The sequence below is a fragment of the Gambusia affinis genome, linkage group LG10 (genome assembly GCF_019740435.1).
Source record: "Gambusia affinis linkage group LG10, SWU_Gaff_1.0, whole genome shotgun sequence".
Lineage (NCBI taxonomy): Eukaryota > Metazoa > Chordata > Actinopteri > Cyprinodontiformes > Poeciliidae > Gambusia > Gambusia affinis.
This window is the reverse complement of record NC_057877.1, coordinates 10,573,088-10,588,669: the sequence shown is the minus strand read 5'-3', so window position 1 is coordinate 10,588,669 and position 15,582 is coordinate 10,573,088. Positions and strand designations below refer to the sequence as shown.

General features: G+C 37.5%; 1 protein-coding gene and 1 non-coding gene across 2 annotated transcripts; both read right to left on the bottom strand.

Annotated features, from left to right (window-relative positions):
- Positions 1-286: 286 nt before the first annotated feature.
- LOC122839021 (elongation factor 2-like) lies at positions 287-6,276 on the bottom strand. The gene is made up of 13 exons (XM_044130145.1): positions 6,143-6,276; positions 4,858-5,072; positions 4,218-4,399; positions 3,534-3,745; positions 3,268-3,446; positions 3,092-3,197; positions 2,607-2,859; positions 2,260-2,455; positions 1,808-2,174; positions 1,370-1,723; positions 1,106-1,288; positions 832-964; positions 287-664 (listed from the first exon to the last, which is right to left on the bottom strand). Exons 1-13 carry the CDS (start codon positions 6,143-6,145, stop codon positions 471-473), a joined length of 2,577 nt encoding a protein of 858 aa, XP_043986080.1. The 5' UTR covers positions 6,146-6,276; the 3' UTR covers positions 287-470.
- On the bottom strand, positions 2,932-2,999 carry LOC122839206. Its single transcript, XR_006372008.1, has one exon. It is a non-coding gene; the product is annotated as a small nucleolar RNA SNORD37 (small nucleolar RNA).
- Positions 6,277-15,582: the final 9,306 nt, after the last annotated feature.

The following is a 15,582-nucleotide window of genomic DNA, read 5'->3' as shown; positions in this document are numbered from 1 at the left end:
CCGGCACTATGTCTACCTAATTGTTTTCTAAAGCAAAATGTATGCTTTCTACAAGTTTTAGGTCATATCACTTCCAAATTTATAATTGAAAAATTGTATCTACAACTGTGAGGAATTAAAACAAATGACACCTTTAAAGTATAGATTGTTTGTTTCTATTAAACCTTGTTCGTAGACTGAGCATTTCAAAGACGAAAAACAATTATAAATCCATTCCAAACTCTGATTAATTGCATGAATAACAAATTATCCACATCACATGTTCTTAAAGAGAGAAATACACAAGTTTCAGGTTTTTATTTACTTTTATTTGTCGTTTACAATTTTTTGTGGTCATTTCTTTATTATGGTCGTTCCTTTTGGCAAACATTGGTGCTCACTGTTCTGTACAGTTCGGTCCCACAATATAGACTTAAATTTGGTGGGTGGAGAGGAATGAGACGAAAGTCGAGTGGGATGGTTGCAGGCCATTACAATTTGTCCAGGTAGTTGTCCAATGCTGGAACACCTTCCTTGAGACCCTTGCGTTTGCGTGTCTCGAGGACAACAATGCCAGGCTTGGTTGTGGGCTCCAAGGGGTTTCCAGGAAGGATCTGCCAGTGGTCAAAGACGCACTGTGGGAAGGCCTGGCCACCGGTGTTGGAACGCAGGTCTGCTGTGAAGCCTGAAAACAGAAACAGATACCTCATTCAAGCATTCTCTTGTCACAAGCTTAATTACTTAAGCAGACTAGAAATTGAGTTCTACTTTTACTTTTTGTTAAATTGTGCCATGCAAGTTGCCAAACATATCATGAAATTGCTGAATTGAAAACAATAACACAAAACTTACCAAACGACTCCATGACAGGCAGGTAGGCTTTGATGACATACATAGGTGTTCCCATTACCCTGGACTCCTCAAACACATGACCACGTCTCCTGGTCAGCACACCATAGATTCCACCCATTGCAGTTTCAGGGCACTTTAAATAAAAAAAAAGATGACAATTCCACATCAAGAAATGACTATAAATACCTTTAAACAACCACCATTGATTTATGAATAAAATGTTGACTTGGCGGTAGAAAAATAAAACAAAAGTTGTTTTCCCAGTGACTCTCACCTGGATCTCCACCAGGTAGACTGGCTCCATGAGTCTGGGACTTGCTGTAAGCTCACAGGCATACAGAGCTCTGCGGGCGGTGGGGATGATCTGACCACCTCCACGGTGAATTGCATCTGTGTGCAGGGTCACATCATGGATGTCGAAGCGAATGGCGCGCATGTTCTCTTCACAGAGAACTCCCTATGAAAACATAAGATTTATAAATCCAGAACTGATCTCCTGAAATGGCAATGAGACTGCAATGCATTTATTGGTCCTCACCTCCTTGGCTGCCCACTGGAAACCAGCCACAACACTATCCTTGATCTCATTAAGGTACTGCACTCCCTTAGTGACATCTACCAGCAGGTTGGGTCCAGTTCCATCAGGTCCAAAGCACCAGATCTTCCTGGCTTCACCAACATCCCACTCATACTTATCAGCGAGGTAACGGGCGCGGGCCTTGAGCTCCTGGCGGTGCGTGACGTCACCCTTCTCGATGTCCTCTGCCAGGCCCTCTTGGAAGGGACGGGCCTTCATGAACAGACGGTTGTGCTTGTTTGGTGACTTGGACAAACACATCACCTCTGATTCCTCGCTGACAGTTTCTCTGTAGGACACCACTGGATCAGATTTCTGAGGAGAACAGATCACTTTAATATATATATAAAGAAATAATGAGCCAAGATAAGAGCTTTAATAATTATTTAAGTTTATTACCTTGATTGGAATGCAAGCATGATCTTCCTCCAAATCTTTAAGACAAATCTCCAGATGCAGTTCTCCAGCACCAGCAACAATGTGCTCTCCAGACTCCTCAATGATGCACTGCACCATAGGATCGGACTTTGAGAGACGCTTCAGACCCTCCACCAGCTTGGGCAGGTCGGCAGGGTTCTTGGCCTCCACAGCAACTCTCACAACAGGGCTTACGCTGAACTTCATCACTTTCATGTTGTGCGCCTGCTCAAAGGTGGTGATTGTTCCGGTTTTGACAAGGTATTGGTCCACTCCAACCAGACCCACAATGTTACCACAAGGCACATCTTCGATGGGCTCAACATAGCGCCCCATCATCAAAATGGTCCTAAAAGAGTATTAGCAGAGGCATAATTCACATGACCACTTACATTTATTCATGAATGATGAGCACACCAGAATGTGCTACCAACCTCTGAATAGGCTTCAAATAGAGATCCTCCTTCTTTCCTGGAACAAAGTTTGGTCCCATGATGCGTACTTTGAGTCCAGTGGAAACGGATCCAGAGAAGACACGACCGAATGCATAGAAGCGTCCCTTGTCGCTGGTGGGTACCATCTTTGAGATGTACATCATAAGAGGAGCCTTGGGGTCGCAGTTCTTGATACCTGGTTGCGAAATTTATGAGTGAATTAGAGGACACCAAAATAATTTAAAAAAAAAAAGAAAGAAAAACTTAACTTATTTACTGCAGTCTTAAAATACTAAAGGCAGTGGTCATCCATATGATGAATAAAAGGGTAATAACTTGTTGCTTACCCATAGCAGCTTCATCATCTCCAGGGCCTTCATAGAGCAGCTCACAGCGGTATTTCTGGGCCGTGACGGGGGAGGGGAGGTGGATGGTGATCATTTGCAAGAGGGCTTCTCCAGCAGGCAACCAGCGGCGCATCACAGCCTTAAGGAGGGGCTTGCCCTCCTTGTCCTTGTCTTCAGCATCCAACTTGATGTCCATTTTCTGGATCAGCTTAGCTGTCTCCTCCTTCTTGAAGTTCATGATGGCATCAAACACCTAGCAGAAGGTTTAATTCATGTTAAACAGGCAAATATGAGATTGATCATAGCATCAGTGCATGCAACACCTGCTCAGGCTTAAGATTATCATCACTATTGGTCAGGTCAAAGTGAAGAATAAGTAAAATCATCACTTGCAGGTATATGAATATTTAGTCTAGTTACACAATACTTAAAAAAGCTACAAATCTTCAAACATTCTCATGTTTACTTTAAACTTATGTTTTTACCTTGAAGATGGGGTCAAGGACAAGAGCGCAGAAGGTACGAGCGCACCTTTTGCCATCAGCAGTAGTAGCAGACTTGACAAATTTACCATTTTCCGTGTCGTAGTACCTACAACATACAGTGTATTTGTCAGCAACAGCCTGTCACATATTCATAATGGGAAATCTGCGCAACTTACCTGTCACCCCACAGCTTCTTCATCATGTCCTCCACCTTCTTGCAGCGCTCCTGTGCTGTCATCTGGGTGTTGCCTTTGGCAGCAAACTTGGCTGCATACATCTCAGCAAACTGCTTCAGGGTGAAAGCCCAACCATGGAGACCCGAACCAAAGCCAACAGTACCGATGACTGGGTCAATCTAGTGAAGACAAGAACGTTAGGGTTTCAAGTTCATAGCTGGGCCACAATTTTTTCTATTGAAATTATAAAATAAACAGATTCTTACCATTATGTTTCCCATTGGTCCATTTTCTTCCTCTCCGTAAGTGGAAATGATTACATTGACTGACTCAACAATACGCTGGAAAGTCTGGTAAAGGTCTTCAGGCTCCAGCTGCAACTCCAGCAAGGCACGGTCCATCTTGTTCATCATCAGGACTGGCTTAATTCGCTCACAGATGGCCTGGCGAAGCACAGTCTCAGTCTGCACACACACACCTGGAATAGACAGGTCAACAGTTATCCATTTCTGTTAAATTTGCACATATTAAACACAAAAATGAACAGATGCAAGAGAAATGCTGGCTCAAGCCAATTGTAATCTACACAATCTTTGCTGTCAAAATGAAATGTAAACCAAGAAAATGACAGCACTGTGTCAATTTGGACTACATAAAATAATTAGAAATGCAAACAACATGCTTCAGATATCTTAAAAGTTCTAGTTCGGGTCAGCACTACATAAGGAAATTCATATATAGGAATCCAAAAGTTTCTTTTCCAAAGACCAAAAGGGGAGATTCCTTAGTGCTTCGACTTCTGTTACTGGTCAAGTCAAACGAAAAACATGTATTATAGCCATTATTTACAGTTCTAACACAATGTGCAGACATTTTATGAATTGATCATAATGAAAAACTTTAACATCCAACATTTATGTTAGCATGAGATCCTGACAGAATGTCCTTACCTGACACGCAGTCAACAACAACGAGCGCTCCGTCAGTAACACGCAGGGCAGCTGTCACCTCAGAGGAGAAGTCAACATGCCCAGGTGAGTCAATCAGGTTGATCAAGAATCCAGAACCATCCCTGCTCTGCTTGATGAAGGCCAGGTCGTTTTCACTCAGCTCGTAGTACATAGAGATGGCTCTGCAGATAAATAGGGTAAAGTGGCAGTGATAAAACAATTACCCATAAAAAGTAGGGGTACACCAATTGCAATTTTCTGGGTGATTACAGATCTTTAATTAGTCAAACCTGCTGACTCAACTTCCTTTGTCTGAAATGTTGATAAATACAGCAAGAAAGTTGCAGAGTAAGCAACAGTGGGGTGACTAACTGCAAACGTACAGACACAACCTAGACAGCGAGTCTGTCAGTTAAACTTCTCTCATGGCACAGCAAAAGAGGACAGTGGTTGAATTTTAGACCTTTGTGGAGGTAAGTAAGATCTGTGGATAATATAAAGTATCAGCCAATTTTAACAAATTAAGAAAATTAGGGATAAGTTATTGGTGCACCACCCTATAAAAAAAAAAAAAGAGAGAAGAACTGACCAATAAATGCCCCCATTGCTGTTGGACCATGTGAATGATCACTAGACTTACGTAGACTTGATGGTAATGCAACGTTCCTGCTCATCTTTGCGGGTGTCGGTGAAACGCGTCTCTCCAGCACGAGCTGAGGCAATGATGCCAGCTTTGGACACCAGCGAATCCGTCAGCGTGGACTTTCCATGGTCGACGTGCGCAATCACGGACATGTTACGAATGTTGGCCTTTTTGTCCATGATGGCACGGATCTGGTCTACGGTAAAGTTCACCTGTGAAGATTAAAGTGAATTTAGAAAATTCAAAATCAAAAGTGAGAATTTACTATTTTTTTTCTAGGGATAAATTAAGAATTATATCTTAAAGTTTTTGTTTTCACTGTTTAATTCTCGCTGAAAACATGACGAAAAACAAACTTTAAAATGGAAACGTCATGAACTATTGCTAAAAGTTAACGACATGCCCATCTTTACTTTGATCACAGATATAGGGAACTACTCAAAAAAATACATTGACATATAATAAAGTTTATCTGCCAACAGTGATTACAGGACTTCATTTGCTGCTGATCTAAGTGAACAGATTGTGCTGCAGTTCCACCCTGGGGTTGGGTTTCCGCCATAATCAAAGATGACGTTATTGTTGTCTATGTCCCTAGTCTAGTTTAACCTCTTCTAATAAGGATTTGTGGACTTTTGTTGACCATAACACATTAGTGCCTCTAGTGACAGTTTAGGACAGATTTGCTATTATACGCCCTTCGAATAATTGACAGCTGGCATAATACATTGGTATTTCTAGGCCACGTGTACGGACTTTGAGACTGAGCTAAATGCTAATGGTGGCAGTACGAAAATACCGGCAAGTTCATCTGTAAGCGCAAAACAGCTTATTACGCATGTTTTAGACACTCAATCCAAGCTTCATCGGTTTGAAAAAAGAATAAAATTTGCATCTAATCACCATTCTTCCGGTAAAATAGAAACTATGTAACCCTTTTATGAACGGTTAGCATTAGCTCAAAAAAGCCGACACCAACGTTACACATCAGTGCCGCAGATTTGAGGCCATTATAAGAACTACGACTACTGCCAAGAGTGTTACGAACAACTCACCATCGCCACGTACACTACCATTTAGAAATAGGATACGTCTCTTGCTAGAAACCTATCAGGCTAGCGACTAGTTACAAAATGGGGGCCATTTTGACCCAGAACGTTATCAAACAAAATGTTTGTTACATATCCTTAAAATGTTGAAGCATTAGCAAAAATATGATCGCGGAGAATATGTAGGACTGCCGACGATATACTGTTAGCTCGTAGAGGTTTTACAAACTCACCATTTTTACGGATGGTCTTGGATTCTCTTGGTGGAGAAAAGAGACAAGATATTTTTTACACTGCCCACCTCACGAGGGCATAGGCAGGGAAGAGGCCGCTGACGTCAGAAAACCGGGATTTATACTGCGTGCGTCAGTTCTGTGCGTAACGTTCCGGCCGGTGTTTCCTAATGTCACGCGGTGCTTCCAAGAAGAGATAATTCACTAAAGGAAACGTTGTACAAAAAACAAAGGAAGCAAATTGTTTGAGAGTAAATTGTATTTATGTACTTGATGATTATTAAATTGTACTTAAATAACATATGTATATTTAAACAGTATAAGTAGCAAGGCCCAGAAATGAAACAAATACAATAACAAATCTGTAAATAACAATATGACAATATTCAGATTACATGCATGCAAGATATATATAACTGAGCGAAAATGCTGAGTACAATGTCTATTTGTTGACCATATAGTCAAAATGTTTGCATCAAGCTGAAGATTTTTGGCGAAAAGTATAAAAATAAAGTTCTTGAAGTAAGAAATTAAAATTCATGTAGTTAATTTGGCATTTGTGTACAGGCTATTCTCTCTTTTAAAACATGTTTTACATTCGAGCTGCTTTCTCTTTTAAAACATCAATGCACCGTTGTATTCAAGACTGTGTTTTAGACAGCAGCAGTTTAGAAGACTGAATAGCTAAATTCTTAAGAACTGATTAAATAAGCTGTGAAATCCTTCTAATAATAACTTCAGAATTGCCAAGATTTGTATTTTCACAGATCTCCATGATCTGTATTTTCAACAAATTGAAGTTTTTGTATGTTGTGCTTTGAAAAAGTATGCATGCCCATTTTCGTTTTTTGTTTTACATTTTATCGCAAACATTAGTTTATTTTATTTAGAGTTTATGAAAAGAACCAGCAAACCACAGGAAGGCAATGTGATCAGTTTATTATGTACTAAACATAGTGTTTGTAATGTACACTCACTTCATCTGACAGACCAACCTTTTGTGTTGCTCTGTCAAGACTTTAGGTGCTACAGTGCGCTTGTGTCAGATTCTTTACCTATGCACATAAGGAATAGAAAATTTCTTTATTAAATTCTTAGACATTGGAGTATTGTTCTGTAACCTAACACTATTCCTGACCCAGCTGCTTGTGAAACAAGCTTGTGATTTGTAATGTTCTCATTCACAAACATGGTTAACTCACTTCAAGATAGTCTTTTCTGTGTTTGAAACTCTGAGAAATCAAAACATATCATTTTTGCCAGAAAAAGCTTAAGTGGTTATACACAACGCAACTACACTCAAGACTAAAATTAATTCAGAGACTACAGAATCTTCAGAAGTATTAAGAATGCATCACTGCTATACTGTAATAAATGTACAGGGGTTGCTTTATAAACTGTAAGGGAATATTGTTGCTTTTGGTCCTTTTGGTCTTACTCATTTTCTTTTGGAGACTTTGGCCCCTGTTTACAGCAAGTGTTCTTCAGTCCCACTGCATTTCTCTACAATTCACTCAGTCAGAGGCGTTTGTGGGAGATCTAACCTTTCTAAAGATCTAACAGTAATGTTTTATTTGTGATTAGTTATTCAAAATAATCTCGAGGTACTGATTGTAAACACAATAGGAAAGCAACTTATACTTCTCACATATTCATACACATGGAAACATCCTATAAGGATATTGCTATTTATGGATGGACAGATGTAGACAGTATTAAGGAAGTGTAACAAAGACAGATTTTGACTTCAGGAACGCGTGTGCAAAATGTATCACATTGCCAAACAATAGAATTGTTTATTCAATGTAGTTTGAGAATATTTCCAGCAGATGGCACCCCTGCGCCAATTTTCAGCATTGAAAAAGATCCTCAACTAGGCTATACTTGTATATAAGGCTAATTATAGTAAGATTCATTGTAAAAGCCAATAAGTTTACTCTGTAAGTGAATAATAGCGTTGCGGGTATGCAAATGATGAGGTCTTTGTCTCAAAATAAATGGCGGTTGATTTTCTATGTTTTTGTTGTAAAAAAAATAAATAAAACCATACATTTTTGTTGAGTAACATTAAATTAAACAAGTTTAGCTATTCATTTTGTTTTTCCATCAGATCGGTTTACCTTTCTTCAAGTAATGTCTTGCTCCTTAACAAATTGCAAACATTCTTTCTGGTTGTGAATAACGTTCTTAATTACATTAGTCACAAAAAAATATTTGGAAAATTGTAGGTGTTGTAATGGATTTTTACCCAGATGGTTTTACTTGCAACCCTATGTCAGTTCATCAAAGTATGCAGTAGGTGGTGCCAAATCTCTTCTTACTGCTGCAGAGACTCACACAGCAAAAATAATAACACTCAAACTGAGGACAGCTCATCTTTTCATCTTGTTTATTTGTCCATCAAATACCAGTGGGACAGTGTGATGATTTGTAATGAAGTGCGCCAGACTGTGAAAGGCACACATTAACAAAAAAAAACAAAAAAAATAATAATACAAATCATAAAATGTTATTTGGATATTTCTGGTAATAATTTTACGTTCATTTTGAGCTTTTATTGATGCATCCAAAGTTGAGCCCACCTCACGAGGGCATAGGCAGTGTAGTGGTAGCATTGCTGTGGGTCTGTTTTGCTACAGATGGTACTGGTGGAATAATTGAATTGAATTGAATTGAATTGAATTGAGTAATTAAAAGGGAGGACTACCTCAAACATGACCTCAAATCAACATCTGTGGGTAGAATCTGGATACAGTTTGGTGTTCCAACAAGAGAACGAGCCAAAAGAAAGAAGAAAACAAAATGAACAAATGTGACACTGTGCATGAAATGTTTAAAACACCTGATATGTGTGCCTAACATTGTGCGCTAGCTAACAGCCGTTATCCAAACGTCGGGTCTAAAACCGACTGACGAGGGAGAAATGGCAGCTGACTCAAAATAATTAATTAACTGTAGATTAAAATGATAGCAAATGTTTTGGATCATTATCCTGCTGAAAGAGCAACTAATCAAACCAAATCTGTATTTACTAAGAACCTCTGATTATAAGTTCATAATACCATGTACTCTAACAAGGTTCTTAGAGCCTTTTGAAGGAGAAACACCACCACAACATCACATCACAGCATCAGTTTTGCCCACATGATCTGCCAACAGGCAGAACCATAAAACCAGCCCTGCAAGAACACAAGGATGTCATTTTGTTGGAGTAGAGGATAAAGGCCTCAAATAAGATAAACCCACTTTAAATGATAGGAGCTGGTCCAAGAGTGCTTCAATTTATCTGAGGGAAGCACGGATCAAACCATGAATCTCAGGATTAGTGAATATTTGCTGTGTGGAATTATGGCACTAGAGAGAAGTGACAGCCTAAATTATTTGTTGTAGTCAACTCAAAGAGGAGTGATGGGTAGGCTCAGAGGATTGTCATTTGTGAACCACAGTTGCAAAAAAAAAAAAAAAGAAGAAAAAAAACACCTTTCAAAAAAGCTCTTAGTGTACTAAAGGACAGCTTTGATGATCCATTTGTCCTTTAGGTACTGCTCCCTAGATCATGTAATCTACATTACTGCACTTATACAACCAACACCACCCAGGTGAGCTCAGTTTAAGTTTCCAGTAATCTGGATTCAGTTAGAGAGGGCTGCGTACTTCCTCAGGAGCTTCATTTAATTACTAGATAATTTTATTGAGATTTTTGGGTAAACCCACTCCCATCGATTTGATTCCATGAATAGATTAAGTTTTTGCTTTGTAAATTTAAATCTCCAGAGTCCTTTGAGTCAATTCTAAGCTTTTCTTTTTCTGGCGAAATAAACTACACAAAAGAAATGTGAGCTGACTACAAAGTGAGTTTTTCAGAGTTTTGACACAGGATCAAAAGACAGCATGTTGCTCTGCTGCCGGTCAGACAATCATTCCAAACAGCGAGGTGCAACAGTTCAGTGTTTTGACCTGTACTCGTACCGCAAAAAACACGACGCATTTTACCAAAGCAGCGTCTGGGACTTCAATGTCACATCCTTCAAATTCCTCCAAGCTCCTTTTCCCCCCTCGCTGTCATTTGACAATGACTTTATGTGTGCACGTTTCAAGCTGGTGCATGAACTGAGTTGATTGAAATTGAAAATCCTCTGAGCGTATGTTTCATTTTCAATTTAATAGAAATTTTAATTAACTGGGAAAGCGAGTGCGGTGCACTCTACTTTAATCACACTTTCAAACACGCAGGTTTGAAAGTTTGGTCACTTCACTTATACTTTTTTTTTTTTCTGTGTTTGTGCACAAAGTGGCACGGACCCATTCCATAAATTAGAATATTACTGAAAAGTTAATTTATTTCAGTAAATGAATTCACTTGTCATGGACAATAACGGAGTAATGTTTTTGAAACTTTATTTCTGTTCATTCCAATGATTTTCCATAATGCTTGAACCCTAAATAAATTAATTAATCTGTAATTAATTAATACTATTAAAAATTAAAAGTATTTCCACTTCAATTTATGTAAATCAAGTAACTGACATTTCTGTTTTAAGTTTGTGTTTCTGGAAAAATCTAACAATTCAAAAACTTTGACATGATGCCTTAATTTTTGTCAACTGTTAAACATAACAATTTTGTTAATATTTTCACTTGGTGTAATTTTTGAACTGCTTCTGTCATGCAGTATTTGTTTTATTTTGTCTCATTTTACAGCACATTTTTCTCCTCCCCCCTTAAATAATAATAATAATAATAATAATAATAATAATAATAATAATAATAATAATAATAATAATAATAATAATAATAATAATAATAATAATAATAATAATAAAACAGAATCTGTCCTGAATCTTCAAACAACCAGCAAATTAAAATGAAATAAAAATATTGTGAATTTCTGCCAGTCATTCATCTTTCCCCTATTTTGTGAAACTATTTAATGACGTTTGTACATTATAACATTATGTGCATTGTCAATACATTTCTGTCCTCAAAAAATTACAATGATCCCAGTTGACCCCGAGCCGGACTGTTTTGCAAAAGCCAACATCACAGAAAAAAATAAAATAAAATTGGACATTCTCAAGCAATTTTCATCAGATTTAGTTTTGCTCCTTTACATCTTTATAGAAGAGAAAGCTCCGTGAAAGGTACCTGTCCTGCTTGGCTGGACTTCAGTGATTTGAGTGTGTCTTGATCCTGAAAGGCACCGGATCAAAGATCAAAGTGGATTTTCCCATTACAGTTGGCACCTATTTAGCAGAAGGCACAGCAGCCAAGCAGTCAGACGAGCATTCCTCTCAAGCTCTTGAACCAAAACCGTCTTAAAGACAGTAAGAGCGCTGCATGCAACTAAATTGTGAGTATCATAGAGTATCTGTTAAACATTACAGATTTCTATTGAGTAATGTATTTGTCTTGACTATAATAAATCAGTGAACATGTTTTTGTGATTGACTATTTCCATTATGAAATGATGCAGAAATGGTCATCTCTTAAGGCAATCTCTTTTGTATTCCTGACACTGCAAGTGAAAATTTTTAGATTTTCAGAAGATGCTTAATGAAAACAGCTAAATGTGTGCTAAAGGTCAAATTTGATGTATTCAGTTAACAGCAAGTTAACCGAAGTAGACCGTCAGAATTATTACTAAATGAACTTTTGTTAAAATGAACTAATTACCTCCTCAAGCAGTTTGGGATTAAATTGTCTGCAACAATCACTTCTTCCTTGCACTTTATTTTCCTGATAATCTCCCGGTTAGCAAAATTTCCTTGAAACATTTCCTCCAGAATTAATACCAAGTTAAAACTTGGCGGTTGTAGCAAACTAAACACGACTGAATAAAAGTGATCAGATAACTAACAAACAATCAATATTTAAATCAGCATCTTACACGTTAGTAAATGTACGTCTTCATAAAGTCAAATCCTAACATTTTAAATGTAGCCACAGTATAATGTTGACTGAATGATGGCTTTTGCACTTTTTTAGGAAAATAAAATCAAGGTAAATGCAATAAGCTAAGAAAAAGGTTCAAGCATCCTTTTTTTTTCTCGTCTCGGAGTATTGAATTTTGTTGGACTATACACACAAATTTTTGTGTTAAGCTTTCATATCAAACCACAAGCAACCTTGTTCCAGGACAATTTATAATGCAATTTTTATCATTGAAATAACCTGCAATAATATTTTAAAGCATTCAACTTTAGAAATAAAGAATGGGCTTTTAGAACAAGATCAATTTAACCTAAATATTTTTTCTTTTTATAAAATATTTCTAAACTGCAGATCATTTGTCTTTTAAGCAAATAAGAACCAAATCTGCGCCTTTATTGACTTTGTATTCATGGGCTGCTTTAATGAATTAAATTGTTGAATCAAAGCAGGTTTTGTACTACCCAGCAGGGGGTTTCACATCTTAGCGTACCAAAGCGGTAACCAGCAGGGGTGTGGAGCAATCACTTTCACATTGCATGCTACCAGCTCTCAAATGTACCGCCTCGCAGTTTGATTCCAAGCACAAGTGTTTGCTGACAAATTTTGTCAACATGCATCACACCTTCTGTAGGTGATTCATTCATCCATTGTCAGTTTTCCATCACACACGACAAAACAATTTACGGTACTTTTATTCCGTAAATAAAAGTACCGTAAATTTCAGCGCGTTGTGGTTGCTGATGTGAAATCTGAAATAAATTTTTCTTCTTTCTTTGATATTTCTTCTATCAACCCATTTTTCATTCAAAGACAAGCAGATGAGGTCATATTGGGTCTTCAAAAGCAAATTATTAAAATTCATTCATGACTAAAGAAAAGAGCAAAAAATTGTGATTTATTCTGAGGTCAAAGTCATATTTTTAAGTCAAAATGCATGATTGAAAATAGAAAAAAAGCATATATGTAGTTGTACAGGCACATCTCAAAATTTTGTTTCGGTGTTGTGTAAAACTGCAACATGTCCTGCCAGTCATTTCAGAAAGTGAAATGATCATTTCATAGGAAGTAAAGAGGCCTGGTCATGTGACCATTCACAGTAGCTACATGAAATTGATATTGGTTAGAGTAGACAATCTATTATTTTATTTCAAAACTTAAATTAGCTAAAATAACTCTTTTAGAGCTTCTTAGAAGTAAAAAAAAAAAAGGTTAAACTGGTTTTAATATCACTTGAACGTCTGCATGTTTTGTTACGTTACAGCCACAAACTTCAATGTCTTTCATCAAGATTTTTGTCTCATAGCCCTTCGCCATTTATTCTAACTGTGAATTGTAAGGGAAAGGAAATTTTAAAACAGTCAGGCATTTGTGTTTAAAACTAAGACTTCCAGTTAGAAAAACAAGGTAAAAAACTACAAGAAATTAGGACAAAAAAAAAAAAAAAACAGTACTAAGAAAAGCAAAATGAGCAACACAAGTGATGAATAGTAATAAAAAGAGCAAAGAATGCCAGAAACCAGTCAGAGGACAGCAGGTGGATGAGATGGATATAAAACCAGTTAATGTGACACAGTTCATTTAAGGTGAGTGTAATTGGAGCAGATACTTTGGCTGACAGCTTTTCGTTTTTCCTCATCTCTCTTTTTCCAAAAAGTCGCTGAATTGAAAAATACCTCAAAAAGGCGATGACATTTGAACGTTGCAAATGTTTAAATGTTGACCCAGTTCCAGCAGAACTCTAAGAGAGAGGGAGAAAGATGTAGACAGAAAGGCTTTAAAAGAAAGCGGTGTTATTAAGTAAGTGCTCATCTTGGGCTGCCTTTTGAATGCCATTTCACAATCAATTATCGTTCCACAGACAAATGACTAATGGTTTTGTTGCGAAGTAGCATGCTATTGCATAAGAAACTTTTAAAGATAGTACTCTTGAAGGATTTTTGTTTATTTCAGAAGGCCATCTTTATTTGGCCAGAGACATAATGGCTTTCCATAAAAGTAAATATTGTGTCTCTTGAATTCCATCGAAATAGCTTTAACATGTTTTGAAGCAGCTTCTTATTGTTTGAAACAAAATCATTTGGTCCGATGCAGCAATTTTGCATCTTGTAGATGTCTGACAATAAACATTCAGATTCATTACTGCTCTGTTGTCTCACATATTGTTCTCAAATTTATGCCACTCCTGTCAGGTACATTTAGGGAGGCCCTTAGGGACATAATCAGTAACTTCGAATCAAGTTTGTTATTCAGTTTTGAGGGCAGAGACAAAATTTTCATGAACTATTTCATGAAATGAACAACTTTGAACTCATTTATTTTTTTTCTTTAATGGTTTGTCACTCAAGCATTGTAGACATAGGTTTAATTACACACAATTTTCCCTACTGCTATTTATTATGTAGTCCCTTTACGTGCTGCACCTTGGCCACAATATTGTTGTAGTAATCAATCAACTTTTGGTGTAACCTCTAGGCTGAATTGCTGCAGCTCATCTAAATAGGTTGATTTTCTGGAACTGACCCAAATTTCAAACATAGTCTACAAACTTAAAAACAAGCTGGGGTCAAGGCTTTGGCCCAAAGTCAATCCCCAAATCAACAGTATTTAGAATAACTATCCAAACCCAGACTATCACTTGATGAAATTACTGAAGGAGATAAAGCAGCAGCAGCTACATAGTGTGGTGGTGTTAGAACCGAACTGCTTAGCTATCAGAGGTGGAGAACTACCTCCAAATTTCTGAATGTTCTGTCACATGTCAAGTATTTCAGTCGGATGATGTCCTCAAATGCACACTGGAGCTTTTTTTTTTGAATGGTTAAATCTGTCTGGCCTCTGAAACGTCTCTAATCTTAACACTATTAAAAAATTAGAGGACTTCTTTTTAAAAGTTGGGTCTGAGCTGAAAAACCAATCAATTTGAAAAGAAATGTGACACAATTTTGCCACAACCCTCCCAAAAAACAACCAGCTTTATTACTGACAGATGAGTATGAGGAAGAAAAGACTAACAAACAAAAACGTTGCGTGGATCAGCAGCTCATCTCTCCCTATGGAGGAATCTCAGATCAGCTGCTAGTAGTAGGGATCTCACTCTGTAGGCTGTGATCTCATTACCACAGGTTAAAGTCTGAATGCAATCAGACTGGTTAATCATGAGCTTTCTTCTTTGACTCAGTCTGGAATATGGCCTGTATTACTGCTGATGAGGCTCCCACCTGTCTATCTATGTACCACTCATCCCTGCTATTTTCTGTGAACAAGATACTAAAACTCCTCTAATTGAGCCAAAGACTTGCAAAGACAGTAGAAATTTTACTGTTGACTCAATTTTTTTAGATTCACTCTAAAACTGAATGTCATATTTACTTTGCATACAATTGCCCTGATGTTTGCCTCTTTAGTTTGAAGCACAACCAGATTTTGGAGGTTTGCTTCCTTTGTATCATTGGTTAGATGTCAAAATAATGTCCTCATAAACTGTTGTCTCGATGGATGTAGCATGAGCA